The 13896-nt window shown below is 39.4% G+C and overlaps 1 protein-coding gene across 2 annotated transcripts in view; it reads right to left on the bottom strand.

Moving 5' to 3' along the window:
- SDK1 (sidekick cell adhesion molecule 1) overlaps positions 1-13896 on the bottom strand; it is a 367483-nt gene that overhangs the window by 212470 nt on the left and 141117 nt on the right. For both annotated transcript variants that reach the window (XM_087912912.1, XM_087912913.1), the window contains exon 5: positions 6515-6648. In XM_087912912.1, the coding sequence (XP_087769038.1) occupies positions 6515-6648 (134 nt within the window). The remainder of the gene's footprint in view (positions 1-6514; positions 6649-13896) is intronic.

Genomic DNA, 13896 nt, shown 5'->3' with positions numbered 1-13896 from the left:
TTCCACTAGTGAATATTCTACTATCGTTAGTACATCGTTTTTCTTCTTTTTTCATTCACTGCATTGAGAAGATCCAGCAACGAGGAGCACACACACACACAAACACACACACTCACACACAAATGCACAATATATGTATACTCACACATACCCATATACAGCAATTATGGGTTGTTTTTTTAAAAAAAAATTCAGAACGGAATTCCCTAGATGGCCTGTCTAATTGATGTGTGTCATGTTTTATAAAATAATTAATAATTTCCGGGTAAATTCGAGTTTGCATTTTCTTTCTTTGGCTCCCAAGAAACTCTTACCACGATGTCTCAATTCCAGCACAGCAACAAGAGAGCAGAAACCAATCTTTTCAATGAATGCAATAACAAAAGTGATTAGAGATTGAGAAAGATTAATTCCATGTGCCAGATATAAATAAAGGAGTTAGAAAAGAGCACCAGTTGGCTTCTACAGTACAGGAAGAAAGCAATATGTCCAGATTCAATATAAATGCTGTATATGCTATTTACAAATCATACTTTTAAATGCTAATTTCTTGAAGTCCACTTTGCAAAACATCCTCAAAGCATTTTTGTTGGTTTAATAACGTAATTAATGACGTAATAATAGTCTGGATGCAAACAATTGGGAGAGAAAAAAAATACCTATTAATGTTTCATGCAAAAGAATCTGTGGCATCTGTTAATAAATAACAGATGTTTCAACTGAGTTACATTATTAGTGCACTGATAATATTACCTGGATAGATCATGAAATGTCTGCAAGAAAACCACCAAGCTCAGAGAGCACCAAGGACCCCACAGTCCTCCTCTTCCTCCCCCTGACCCCCTCCCTCCTGCTTTCTGCAAATCCCACCCCCTTCTAACGCCAATAACATTACCTGGTTGGGTAACCAAACATCTGCAAAAAAAACCATCAAGCTCAGAGGGCACCGCACCAAGGACCCCGCATGTCAACCCTGAGCTGCAAATAGTCTCTTCTTTTGGAGCAGTGCCATTCTAATTCACAAACAACACAAACATCTCGATCTGAAGGACGCATAGGAGCTACTTTGCGTTTTCCACAACATAAAGAACAATAGCTTCCTTTTTGTGTTCAACACTTGAAAACATGATCTCTGATCAATTGTACGTAGTACTTTGCAAAGAGAACATCACCCCATATCTAAGCAAGGCCAGATGGATGAGTCACGCACTGGGTTGGCCTGAGTTTTGCCTTCCAAATCTCAAATTAATTAAGCAAAGGACTTATTTTATTTCCTCTTCGCTCTCTTTTCTTCAGGTATATGTATATTAGCCTCCTTTGAAGTTCAGAGGCAGCACGAAAAATTCCTTTGTCAAGAGAACAGCAGTTTTGAATTACATTTTACCAGATATCATCCATACAGATTCAGGTTAGCTCCAAAACACTTGTACAGCTACTTGAAATTAGCTTTCTGGGTGACAAAGGAATATTGAAGGATTGCTCGAGCATAAAGCAGATATTCCTCTGCCTGATGTGAACTACAGAAAGAACAAATTGCTGAAGGTTATTTTTTTTTTTCCTCCAGAATTTTGTTTGACAGGAAGAAACCTTAAAGGTTATCAAGAAAGTGGGGGGTGGAAATGAAATGTTATTATTCCACAAATGGATTTAAGCAGGGCATAACTCATAAGACTGATTTTGCTCTACCTATTATATTAGGTGAGGGAATCAAAGCTGTGTAACATTGCAGGAAAAAATATATCCAGTCCTCTCACCACTTCTCTTTGCTATGGTTTCTTCTTAGATGAGAGAAAAAGACTTTCAAGTTTAAGGATTAATTTCATTTTAGTCAAAGTAATCCATGAAAGTGAAGCAAGGAGTGAAAGCTCTTTGATTCAGTGAATCAGGGGGGGGGTCTTCTGTTTTTCTTTCTTTCTCTGCAACCGACTCACCTGGAATTCTGTGTTGCAAAATCATGCCATCCTGGTAGCTCTCCCAAAAGTGCTTTTCTAAGAAGCAACTGGACCTTCTGGTTTTTCTTTGAAGGCGTTTTGCTTCTCATCCAAGAAGCTTCTTCAGCTCTGACTGGATGGTGGGGAACGGAAGGATTGATACTCCTTGCAGACAGCTGGTCATTTGCATCCTTTTAGATGGATGTTGAGGCCACTTGGAGGTTTATCTGTGTCCTGAGGGTCACCTGAGCAGTGCAAATGGTTGTGGAGCCTTCTTGGAACTGGTGAAAGGCATGTGTTGTGGGGCTGTGTTTGCACTACTCAGGTGACCCTGAGGATACATATAAACTCACAAATGGCCTCAATGATCCTCTAAAAGGACGCAAATGACCAGCTGTTTGCAAGGAATATAAATCCTTCCATTCCCCACCAACCAGTCAGAGCTGAAGAAGCTTTTTGAATGAGAAGAGAAACGTCTTCAAAATGAAACAAGAAAGTCCAGCTGAAAAAAGCTCCTTTGGGAAAACCATGACCTGGGTGACTGAGAATCTCCGTAGACATTCTTATGGAAGCATTAAGGCCAGGGCTAGGGTGCCTCCAATCTTGGATATGCCTTCCCCAATTTTATGCAACTTTTATCCATACTCTGCATCCTCAATAGCAAATCCACGTAATATCCAGGCAGTTCCACTGAATATACTGCTTTAATATTTCCCACTTTTAAAATTCAGGCTATGATTTAACTCAGTGCCTTTATTGGCTGTCATCCTATGGATAGAAATGGGTACTGGTGCTTCTTTGTTTGTTAATTAACATTTAGAATGTTTTTTTCTTTCTTTCCCCAAGTGGGTTTGTGCATGAAGTGTTGATGAACCACAATATAACTTGATTATTTTCAGGGCCACTCTCCTATTTTTTTAACAGGCCATCTTGTTGCCTGGCTCACCAAAAGCGAATTCTGTGACATCTTAGACATCAGGAGGGGAAGAGAAATATAAGTAGGAGGCCCACGTCCATTTTTAAACCAGAGACGTATTCAACGAGGAAGCATGTGAATTTTTTAAAAAAACTTTTTTTTCCTTGCACGTATTTATCATAACCTACATATTTATTTAGCATAATTAAATCTACAGAGGCATAATCCATATGTAGAAGTGCAGCGCAACGAGAAAATTGTTAGCCCAGGGGTGAATCTCATGAACTGGTAAGCAGTCAATATGGACAATGCCCTATTGTTAAAAAGCTTGTGTTTAAGGATTAAAGAATAAATTAATTGCTAAAGATGTTTGATGAAAGAACTGTTTATTATAGATGCCAGACCTGAGAAGAAGACTCAGGGCAAAGTGATATCCTTTTATTAAAAATTAATTACAATACGACCAAACCAAGGATGTAATTTTATTCCTTCATATTATCAGCAAGACAATGGTTTCTTTTCTTTGCAATGCTTGGGGGATTATTTATCTCCATTAAACAATTGCCTATATTATTTATGGACTCCTCAAAACCACTGGTTGGACAGACTTTTAAAACTTTCATCCATCATATTTTGTATTTAAAAAAAAAAAAAAAAAGCCTGCATGGAAAGGGAGAAAAATAAGACATCCAAATGTTAACGAAGAAAAAAGAAGAAAAAAACGTGCATCTCCTAACATTGTGAATTGTGGGAGAGAAAATTTACTTTCTCAATAATCTGCCAGATGTCACTCTTTCCTTACAGCGAAGCCTGAAATGGCACCAGCAATTAGCAGAGTAGCAAAAGCCAACCTGGTGCCAAAAGAGATTATTGACGGCAATCAATTTCAAACTTGCCTTTTAGTCATTTGCTCAAGTTAGACTCTTGCTGTTGTTGTTGTTTTTTTTACATAAACTGCTTGAAGAGAGGTCTACAAGGTTGTGTTGTTAACAGCTTGAAAAGTAATTCACTTTATTGAAAAGAGATCAAAATGTTCATTGACCTTCAGGTCATTGTTGATCCAACTCAAAATGGTTTAGGAACAATTCTTGGTTTTCTGCCCTTTGACTCTCAATTAACAAAGGAAGAAGGAACATTAAGATGCTCTGTTTTAAGATCTTGAGGACAAGGGAGAAAGAGTGTGTACTCTAGTTGTGGTAGTGAGTCATCAATTCCCTTGCATGATTTTGGCATCCCTGCCAAGGCACAAACAACCAGATCCACACATGTAGAATTCAACCTGGCTACTTCATTGTTCTCTGCCTATAATATAGGAATCTCTCCAGACCCTCAGTTTTGGCCTGGGAAAGGCCAGCTAAGGATCGAGGGGTGAGAGGGGTCAGTCCTTGCCCTCTTGTGTCTACACAACAAGTTTAAGGCTTGAGCCCTCATCCCAACTGGGAGAATTGCTTTCCAATGCCCCCTCCCCTTCAGTTGGCTTTTGGAGAAAAAAAAAGACTTTCAAAACAGTTAAATACCGTATGTCTCTCTTGACTGTCATTTGTTACTTTTATGGTATTGATATTTAAACATTCCTCCTGCTGCCGTTTTTCATGGTGGAGAAATTTAACTTACTTTAAATTACGGCTTTTACTGCGGATGAGCCATGGCATCTGGCGTGCCCAAAGCTTGTTTCGTAAATCAATTAAACTGAGAACATTAATAAGCAAAACATCAAGGCATAGTATGGTCGGTATAATAGGTCCATCACTGAAATTAAATGGGGAGGTGGGGGGGTGAGATGGGGGTCAGATGGAAGGAATTATTTCTTTGCCCGACACATAATTCAAGGATGAGAAGGGTGGGCTTCCAAAGGAGGTCACAGCTGACAATTGGTATGGTTTGAAAAAGAGGTTGAGAAGAAATATGTAAGCTGAGATCCATCCACCCTCTTGGCTTCTGCGGGGGTCTTAAAGCCTGGCTCGGCCTGGTACCCCCATGTGGGCATGTCACACTGGAAGTGGCTGATGCATGGAGAGACGACTCCATCTTCACCCATGGGCATTTTGCTCCCTTCCTTGGCCGTCTTTGGTACTTTAAAAGTTAACTTGAGTGTTGTCTTGATGTTTTAATGTTTAATCTAGTGGTTTTTACTTTGCCGTAAGCCGCCCAGAGACACAGCTCTAGGGGAGATGGGCAGCGTATAAATTTCATAATAAATATAAGATAAATAAAATCTGGCTCTCTAGCCTGGATGGATAATAGTCCTGGAGCAACATTTAATTTGGGTACTTCACATGGAGCATCCTTCGTGGCCCCTTCAACTTCCCTGAATACTGGCATTTCTGACACTAAAGCAGAGGTCTTCAAACATGGTAGCTTTAAGACTTGTGGACTTCGACTCCCAGAATTCCTCCTCCAGCCATGTTAGCTCAAGAATTCTGGGAGTTGAAGTCCACAAGTCTTAAACTTGCCCAGTTTGAAGGCCCTCGCACTAAAGCATCTTCCAAACTATTGGAATCAAGATTCCAATCTCTTTATTGACCCAGCAGAAACTGGGGGTGGAGTGAAAAGAGGAATCACCCTAGAATCGCTACGTAGACACAAGCAAACTAAGTCCAACCTTCTTCGAATTCTCTGGACCTTTATTCTGTGGACCTTTAACTCCTAGCAGGTGCTGACGGTCAGTTGATAAGATTCCTGTGCATAGGCTTTTCAGCAGTAAGTCAATTTAATTGGACCTTCATTTGTGGACTTCATATTTCACACCTCCCTCAAACACACCCATACACAGAGTATTCTGGCTTTCCTTTTCTTCTTATAGTCATTCACTTTTTAGCCACCTCTCCGAATTCTGCAACTCTTAGAAAACTTTTTCTGTTTCTTTTCTAAGCCCCCCACCACCACAGCATGCATTGCCCCCTATGGAGTACTGTAAATGCTTTATTCCCACGGCCATAAACCGACTGTTCCCCAATGTTAATTAAGATCAGAAAATGAGCTACAGAATGCATTAGTGGTTATGTAATACAGACCATTAAAGCCTGCTTTATAAATGAGTGTCATTAAATTCTAAGTATAGAGGCTTTTCTTGGGTAGCCAGGAAAAAAAAGAAGAAGAGGAAGAAGAAAAGAAAGTTGAGAGATTACACATCACAATTTATGCACATTTTTTTTAAAAAAACAACAACTGGGTAAAGCAATTACCACAGCTATTTTACCAGGTGTAGCAGGCAAGTTGGAGCAAAACACTTTACAGTAATAGATTTCCAGATCTGGCTTCTTAGCCTGTGACTTCTCATTAAATAACAGGAGCAGAAGAGAGAGAAAAGTTTTTATATAAATTCTCCCCACCCGAATCCTTTCTCTTGTTTTATGAGATGGGTTCTAATATGACACCATTGTCAGGGTTTTGTTTTTTTTATATCTACTTGCAATCACTGGAGCAAAACAATCATTTCAGGCAATGAAATATTAGTACCTCTTGCCAAGCAGTCCAATTATACAGCAGAAATCCTGCCTTCTGGACAGAAAATATATATATATATTTCCCCTTTCTCCTTATATTGGAATGAGCCTCTAAAGCAGGGGTGTCTAACCCTGGAAACTCTAACACCTGTGGACTAAGCAAATAAATAAATAAATAGCTTCTGTGTCGCGCTCTCTTTGTCAAAATTACGGCTACTCACTGGTCACGTTCAGGTAAATCAATGGGCTCGTCTTGTTCTCTCCATTCTTTTCATTGACCGCTTGGACGTAGTAGTTCCCGGCATCCATCGCCAACGTTGCAAGAATGACCAACTGGTTCTCTAGGGTGATGGTTCTGTATTGAGGGGGGAAAAAAAATAAGAGCACTTTTTGATTTAGGGCAAGACACAGTTGAGCCGGGTCTGCTGCGAAATGAAAGTTGTTCAGGTGGCATTCATAAGCAAAACTTTAAAGAATGATGGTATATCTACGGGTGAAAATCAGAATGGAGGTTCTCAGTGACAGGAAAACTGGTAGCCTGGAAGTCCGGCATTCATACAAACTGGCCATCAACAGGCACATACAGATAAACAACATTTACTGACCATTCAAAAGAGACTGCCAAAAAGGAAACAAAATGACCCAAAAACCTCCTGACCAGCAATCAACACCCAGATAAGCACCAAGTTTAATATTAGACCAACAATCAAGAAGAAAACGATCAAGAAACTACCCAAGCTACAAACAAGCTAGCAGTAAAACAACAGGCTAACCAAGGAACCGCCAGGAACATTCCCATCAACCCTGACATAGCAAGACACTATAGTATATAAAATGAGAGCAATCCCCACTCACTCCTAACCCTGATGATGTTGCCTAGTTGGGTAACGAAACGTCTGCAAGAAAACAGCCAGGTTCAGAGGGCAACGAGAACCCCGCGAATATGGTGAGAGCTGAGAATTTTGAATAGGCCACCGAGTTGAATAGCAGCTGGAAATGGAGAACATGTGGATGGAGATCAGGTCAATTTTTCATCCATGTCTCTTTCATCCGTAACTTGAAGCCAAGTTGCTAAGATAAACAGTAAAATAACCACCTAATCCAATCTCAGATCTCTTTGATCTCATGTGAGGGTTGGAAGCAATATTATTTGACTTCCTAAAAGCTCACACTAAATAGTCATATGAAAAACTACTGCAAAATAGTGCTTGCTTTTTTAAAAAAAAAAAAAACCAAAGAAAGCTTTCCAAATCTCCGGGCTAAAAGAAACAACTCTTTTGAGCGGGAGGAATAATGCCAGGGAAAAAAAATATCAAAGGCAAGAGTCTCTCAAGAGGCTTTCCTTCTGTTTTTAGGATGTGTTTAGTTCTCTTAGTTTCAGATACCAAGAGGTGATGCAAGTTGTTAATTAACATGCTCAGCTGGGAAGACATGGAGGGAATAAAAAGTAAAGATGTTTACAAGTGACAGCTATAATTGTAGCTATAGTCATCAGGGATCACATCTTCTCAAAGACTGATGAAATATCTGATTCAAATGCACAAATTCCTCTTTTTGTAACAAAAGGTTCTGGGTACTTTCCTTCTAAAATGTCTCCAGCTATTTGTGCTCTGTATACCGCTTTCATTGTTTACACAATGCAGTTTTTAAATTCAAATTGAAACCGATCAATTAAAAAACAAACAACGAACACACAGAAGAGAATATTTATAGCTCAGGGTTGAACTGTGGGGGTCCTTGGTGCTCTCTGAGCTTGGTTGTTTTCTTGCAGACGTTTCATGACCCAACTAGGTAGCATCATCAGTGCTAGGAGGGAGTGGGTCTGGGTCTGTGAGCCAACGGTTGATGTTACCTATTTGGGTCATGAAAAGTCTGCAAGAAAACAACCCAGCTCAGAGAGCACCAAGAGCCCAACAAAACAAAACCTTTGGTGATGTCCAGTTCATATTTCCAAAGGAAAAAGGACAAAAATGGTTCAGAATTCAACATGGATCTTTGAAGTCTGAGCAAGTCACACCAATCCTGACCCCAAAAGATGAGTAAATATATAGAAATCCAGAAACTGAATATGAGATCTAAAGTCAAGAACGGATGTGAAAATAAGAAATAAGAAATGATGGCAGGAGATGAATTAAACTAATGGTACACTAAGCAACACTATTACAACGTTGAGAGCGATCAACCAGTGGAACAGCTTGTCTTCAGAAGTTGTGGGTGCCCCATCACTGAAGGTTTCAAAAAAAAACTGGTCAACCATTTATCTGAAATGGTATAGGGTCTCCTCCTGAAGCAGGGGTTTGGACTTAGAAGACCTCCAAGGTCCTTTCCAACTCTGTTATTCTGTGTTCTGCTTACAGAGAGGAGTGAAAGAGAGAGAGTTTTCAAGAGAGTCAAGCCATTGGATTTACCAGGACGGGCAACCCGGTTTGAATCAATTCATCTCATTAGTTGTAGTCCATCAGCTAATTGATCTAGTCATTAAAGTGATCGATGGATAAATCAGTAAGAAGGATTTCTGTTGAGTTGACCACTTTTCCATTTATCCTAGTAGATGATATGGGTTTATGGTGCAAATATGATCTCATTGTTTTGAAATTGTCCCATGCCATCGTAGACCAAGCCATCACTCTGGAGCAAGAAGCTAGTTGCCTCATGCTTTTATGATGTGGCCCTCTGAAAAAGGGGAAAGAAGAAGACTTCAAAATAAGATTTTAAAAAGTAGATAAAAAGTAAACAAAAGGAACATTGAATGACAACTTATGAGCAGCAGATGACAACTTGTGGACCACTTTTTAAAGTCATTTGGTACAAGCAGAACTAAGATGTGAAACTGCAAATAAAAAAGCCACTCACTGGGACAGAAAATATTATAAGTAGCTGCTTGTGTACATATATAGAATGATTACAAAAGAGGAACCTTAAAATAATGCCCTTCTTAGACTTCAATGGCTTCGTTAATCTTCATAGGAGATATATTCTTTTCCCCTAAGAGTATTAGGTTATTACTGTTTTTTTTCCCCCATAAATAATTTGTGTAAACTTATGTGGCTGGGGAATTATATCAAGGATGAAAAATTGGAAATACTTCCCAAAGGTCTACCCAGAATAGATTGCATTTGTTGCGTTACAATGAGATTTCCTTGGAAATACAAGCTTTCTTTCACCAAGGACAATGAGATTAATTTGTTGAAAAATGCTATAAAATTCAGATCATTTCTGATGGAACCTGTGCTTTCCACCCAAAAGTTTCAAGGCTGGGTTGTAACAGGTCTGGGATTTTGCAGTAAATGTATATATTTAGAAACCAAAACATGAAAATTAAGACCATGAACCAACCGTGTCCCTAACTTGACTCTTGAGGAAAACAACCGGAAGGCAACAGAAGCCTCTGTGAATTATTGGAAATGACCCCTGGAATGAAAAGGAAGCCAAGAGGGAAAGGAAGAACGATGGCCACCAGACAGGGAATTGTGTTTGCTTCCTGCCAGATGGTACTCTCGGTCTCACATACATTATTTAAAATAGTGTCAAAAACTCGGCCCGAAATAATAATATCTTTTGCATCCTCTTTAACATGAGAACTGTGCTTAAACAAAGCAGGAAAGCCAAAGCCAAGGACACACCTGTCTTCCTAAAACAAGCAATTCAGTCTGGCTGGGAGAGTGAAAAACAGAAGGCAAATATTCATGGCTTGCATCCAAGGATGCTGGGTCAGACATGCTATGGACCCTGGTGTGTGCATTCCCGTTTTAGCAGTCTTTTCAAGAGTTTATTCCTCAAAGTATAATGTGTACGAAAGTGTCTAATCCCCAAACAGTTCTAAAGTCCAGGAAGAAATAGCAAGGGGTCAGTGTATTTGAGGAACGTCCTCTTTCCAATTACCTCTGCCTGATTCGTCTGGTCTGGGTTGTGTCTGCTAAGGAGCTACGTCTAGTAAGTGCCAGGTCTTTTTTGTTGTGGCACCCACCATGTGGGATATCATTCCCTCCACCACCAACCCAAGATTGCACTCATCCTTGAAGTCCTTCTGGAACTCCCACAAAACTTGGTTATGTCAACCAGCCTGGGGGGGGGGGGAGCGGGGAACGGCGTTTCATGGAAATGGGGATTTAATAAGGTGGCTGTATTCTAGGCAACATCTAATAGACTCTCTTAGTCCTTCAATTTTTATAACATTAATGTTTTAACTCTAGAGGACTTTTTGTAATCATAGTTTTTATGGTCTTATTCCACGTCACCCAGAGCCATCTTTTGAGAAAGCCGGGGGGAGGAGATATAAATGGGATATATAGATAAATAAATAAATAAATGCCACCTGTAAATGGAGCTTTTTAAAATCACAAGGGCCCCCCCCACTATCCACAGAGGCTTTATTCTTGACTCTTGAGAACATAACAAGGGCATAAAGAAAAACGCTTTAAGCATCTGCCAAACACATGCATATTTTTTTTTTTTGCACATGCGTACAGATGGGCTAAAATCGCAGACATGTGAGATACCAAAGTCCAGGCTTTGTTTTAGGAACCTTGGAAATGCAAAACTCTAGATAATGAAGGTCTCCTGCATATTTTTCCCAAACACTACAAAGTAGGAAAAATACAACATTCCGAATTAATGATTGGCTTATTAGCGTTTCGGTATTCAAGATATTCTTGATGGAACCAGGGTTGTCTCACGGGTAAAGTAATTGGTAGCTTTCCCTTACATGTAACTCTAAAATCCCTCAAGGCCAGATGCCAATTTAGAGAGAGAAATCTCAAAAAATAATCCTAAGTATTTGTTTGTGTTTGGCTTTTTACAAGATGCACCAAATGATGCGTACTTAAAAAATTGGTTGCTCACTTTCTGCTGATATATTTAGAGTTTTTATATGAGGGATTAAGAGTGGAAAAAAAGTTTCTGCTAGTCCCCCCATAAATCAGTCCTAGGAGAAGACAAGCATTCCGATTTGCTAATACATATATTTTTTTTCCTTCCCTAATAGAAGAGAGAATTAGATATTTGCTACTTCTACCAGCTAGGCTGCACAATAAATCAGATAATGCCAAGTTGTTGAATCATAGCAGAATAAAATCCAAACCATAACAGAATCTCATTTAGTCTCTGCTTATAACATAGCCATCTGTTCAGGATCCCATGCAATTTATTTATCCATTTATTTATTCCAAAGTTCTAAATGAAGTTTCTTTTCCTGGGCTGCTGCGCAGTCCATGCCAAAGTATAGCTGCTTTTTTTTTTTAAGTGATGGCAAACACCAGGAGGGGGAGAGGGGAAAAAAGGGAGTCCCGAAACTAAACAAAAACTTCATTTTGTATCACATTGCAGGAGACAAACCTTCTGCTTGAGGATTTAGGCAATCCAGTGAGACTGATTTTATTAAGAAAAGAGGAGATTTGGGGACAACGACAATATAATTATGCAGAAATGCCCCACAGGGATGTCATTGTTTGGGAAAACATACCTCGTGCAAACTTGTTTTTTAAAAAATAAGACTAGTTAACTCTTTCATGAATATTAACTACAGTTCTGGGAAAACTTTATATGTATGGTATGTCTAGTCTGGTAGCCTCCAGAAAAATCAGGCCACAACTTCCAATATTTGTTGTCCTCGGGTTACAACAGTTGACTTAGTTGACCATTCAAGGTTACAACAGCACTGAAAGAAGTGACTTATGACCATTTTTCATACTTACAACCGTTGCGGCATCCCTATGGCCATGTGATCAAAGTTCAGATGCTTGGCAACTGGCATGTACTTATGACGGTTGCATTGTCTTGGAGTCACGTGATCACCTTTTGTGGAAAACCAAAGTCCACGGGGAAAAGCCAGATTCACTCAACAACCCTGTTCCTAACTTAACAACTGCAGTGATTTGCTGAACAACTGCGGCGAGAGAGGTCATAAAATGAGGCAAAAATTCACTAAAGAAATCCCTCACTTAGCAACAAAAACACAACTTTGAATTTCAGGGTGCAAGTTCATATAGACTGTCGGAAGTCATGATGAGGTTGAGTTTGCTTTGACTTGCCACATCATGATCCTACTCAAGCTGATCGGTAAACTCACAAACCAAGCTGCTGTGATTTACTTCCCCAAGTCAACACAACGATAACTCTCAGTCAGATATTGAATTCAGAGCTAACAGAAACAATGCAAGTTTCAAGTTATCCTGCGCCCCGTCCTTCCCCTAATTCAGCAGTCTATTCTGGCAGCAGAAAAAAGGGATCCCCAGTTGCGAACAGATTTTTGCACGATATTTCTGTTTTTACACCACACCTAGTTGTTTCTCAGAAGGGTCACTTTTTAGACTCTTCGGGATAAGAAAAGCCAGAGAGGCTTATTAGTTTCGTAGAACCAGGTGGCATCTAAAAAGCATTCTTGATAAAGAATTTAAGCGTACTCAAACTGGAGTTGAATAGGAATCCTGATTTATAATTTGTGCTCTAGACCAGATCAATTGGCAAAAGAGGACGAGAGAAAGACTTCCATCTGATTTCAATCTCCAGAAATTCTTTCAATCCAGGACTAAAATCACCTTCTGGTGCTGAAGAAAAGAAAATAATGTGCTTCTATTAACCAACAAGAATTACAGTAAAGCAACGGGGCCAGATATCAGTGGCTGAGAGTTATTATTTTAGAATAGAATAGAATAGAATAGAATAGAATAGAATAGAATAGAATAGAATAGAATAAGGAATCAAATAGAATAAGGAACAGAACAGAATAAAGAATAGAATAGAATAGAATAGAATAGAATAGAATAGAATAGAATAGAATAGAATAGAATAGAATAGAATAGAGAGTAGAGTAGAATATAGAGTAGAGTAGAGTAGAGTGGAGTGGAGTGGAGTGGAGTGGAGTGGAGTGGAGTGGAATGGAATGGAATGGAATGGAATAATAGAATTGGAAGTGACCTTGGAGGTCTTCTAGTCCAACCCCCTACCTAGGCAGGAAACCCTACATCACTTCAGACAAATGGTTATCCAAGATCTTTTTAAAAACTTCCAGTATTGGAGAATTCACAACTTCTGGAGGCAAGTTGTTCCACTGATTAATTGTTCTCCCTGTCTCTCCTTAGTTCTAAGTTGCTTCTCTCCTTGGTGAGTTTCCATCCGTTGCTTCTTGTCCTGCCTTCAGGGGCTTTGGAGAATAGCTTGACTCCCTCTTCTATGTGGAAGCCCCTCAAATATTAGAAGACTGCTATCCTGTCACCCCTAGTCCTTATTTTTTTTTCTCTTGTGTTTTTATATCCTGTAAGCCGCCTTCAGTCACCATCTGAGAGCAGGTGGCAATATTAACCTTCCAACTAAAACCAAATAAACAAATTCATCAGCCAGCCAGATCCAAAACAAGATATCAACATGGCTGGATTTTTCTTAGGCTGCAAGTTTGTGTCCAATCTGAAGAGGCATCGTTATCGCCCTACGTCAACTCTTTGTGCTGGTTTTATTTTAATCTCTCAAGAGAGACACATAACCACTTTAGGATGCAAACTCTCCTAATGGACTTGACCGAATGCAAGCTCTTGAGTATATCTGTACCTCATTCTATGATTCTCTCAAAACCATAGCAACTCCAAATATAACCTTTGTTATGTAAATT

The sequence above is a fragment of the Pseudonaja textilis genome, chromosome 14 (genome assembly GCF_049901715.1).
Source record: "Pseudonaja textilis isolate UNSWEBS1 chromosome 14, rPseTex1.2, whole genome shotgun sequence".
In the NCBI taxonomy this organism is placed as follows: domain Eukaryota; kingdom Metazoa; phylum Chordata; class Lepidosauria; order Squamata; family Elapidae; genus Pseudonaja; species Pseudonaja textilis.
Note: the sequence above shows the minus strand (reverse complement) of the source record. Positions and strands in the feature narration are given on the sequence as shown.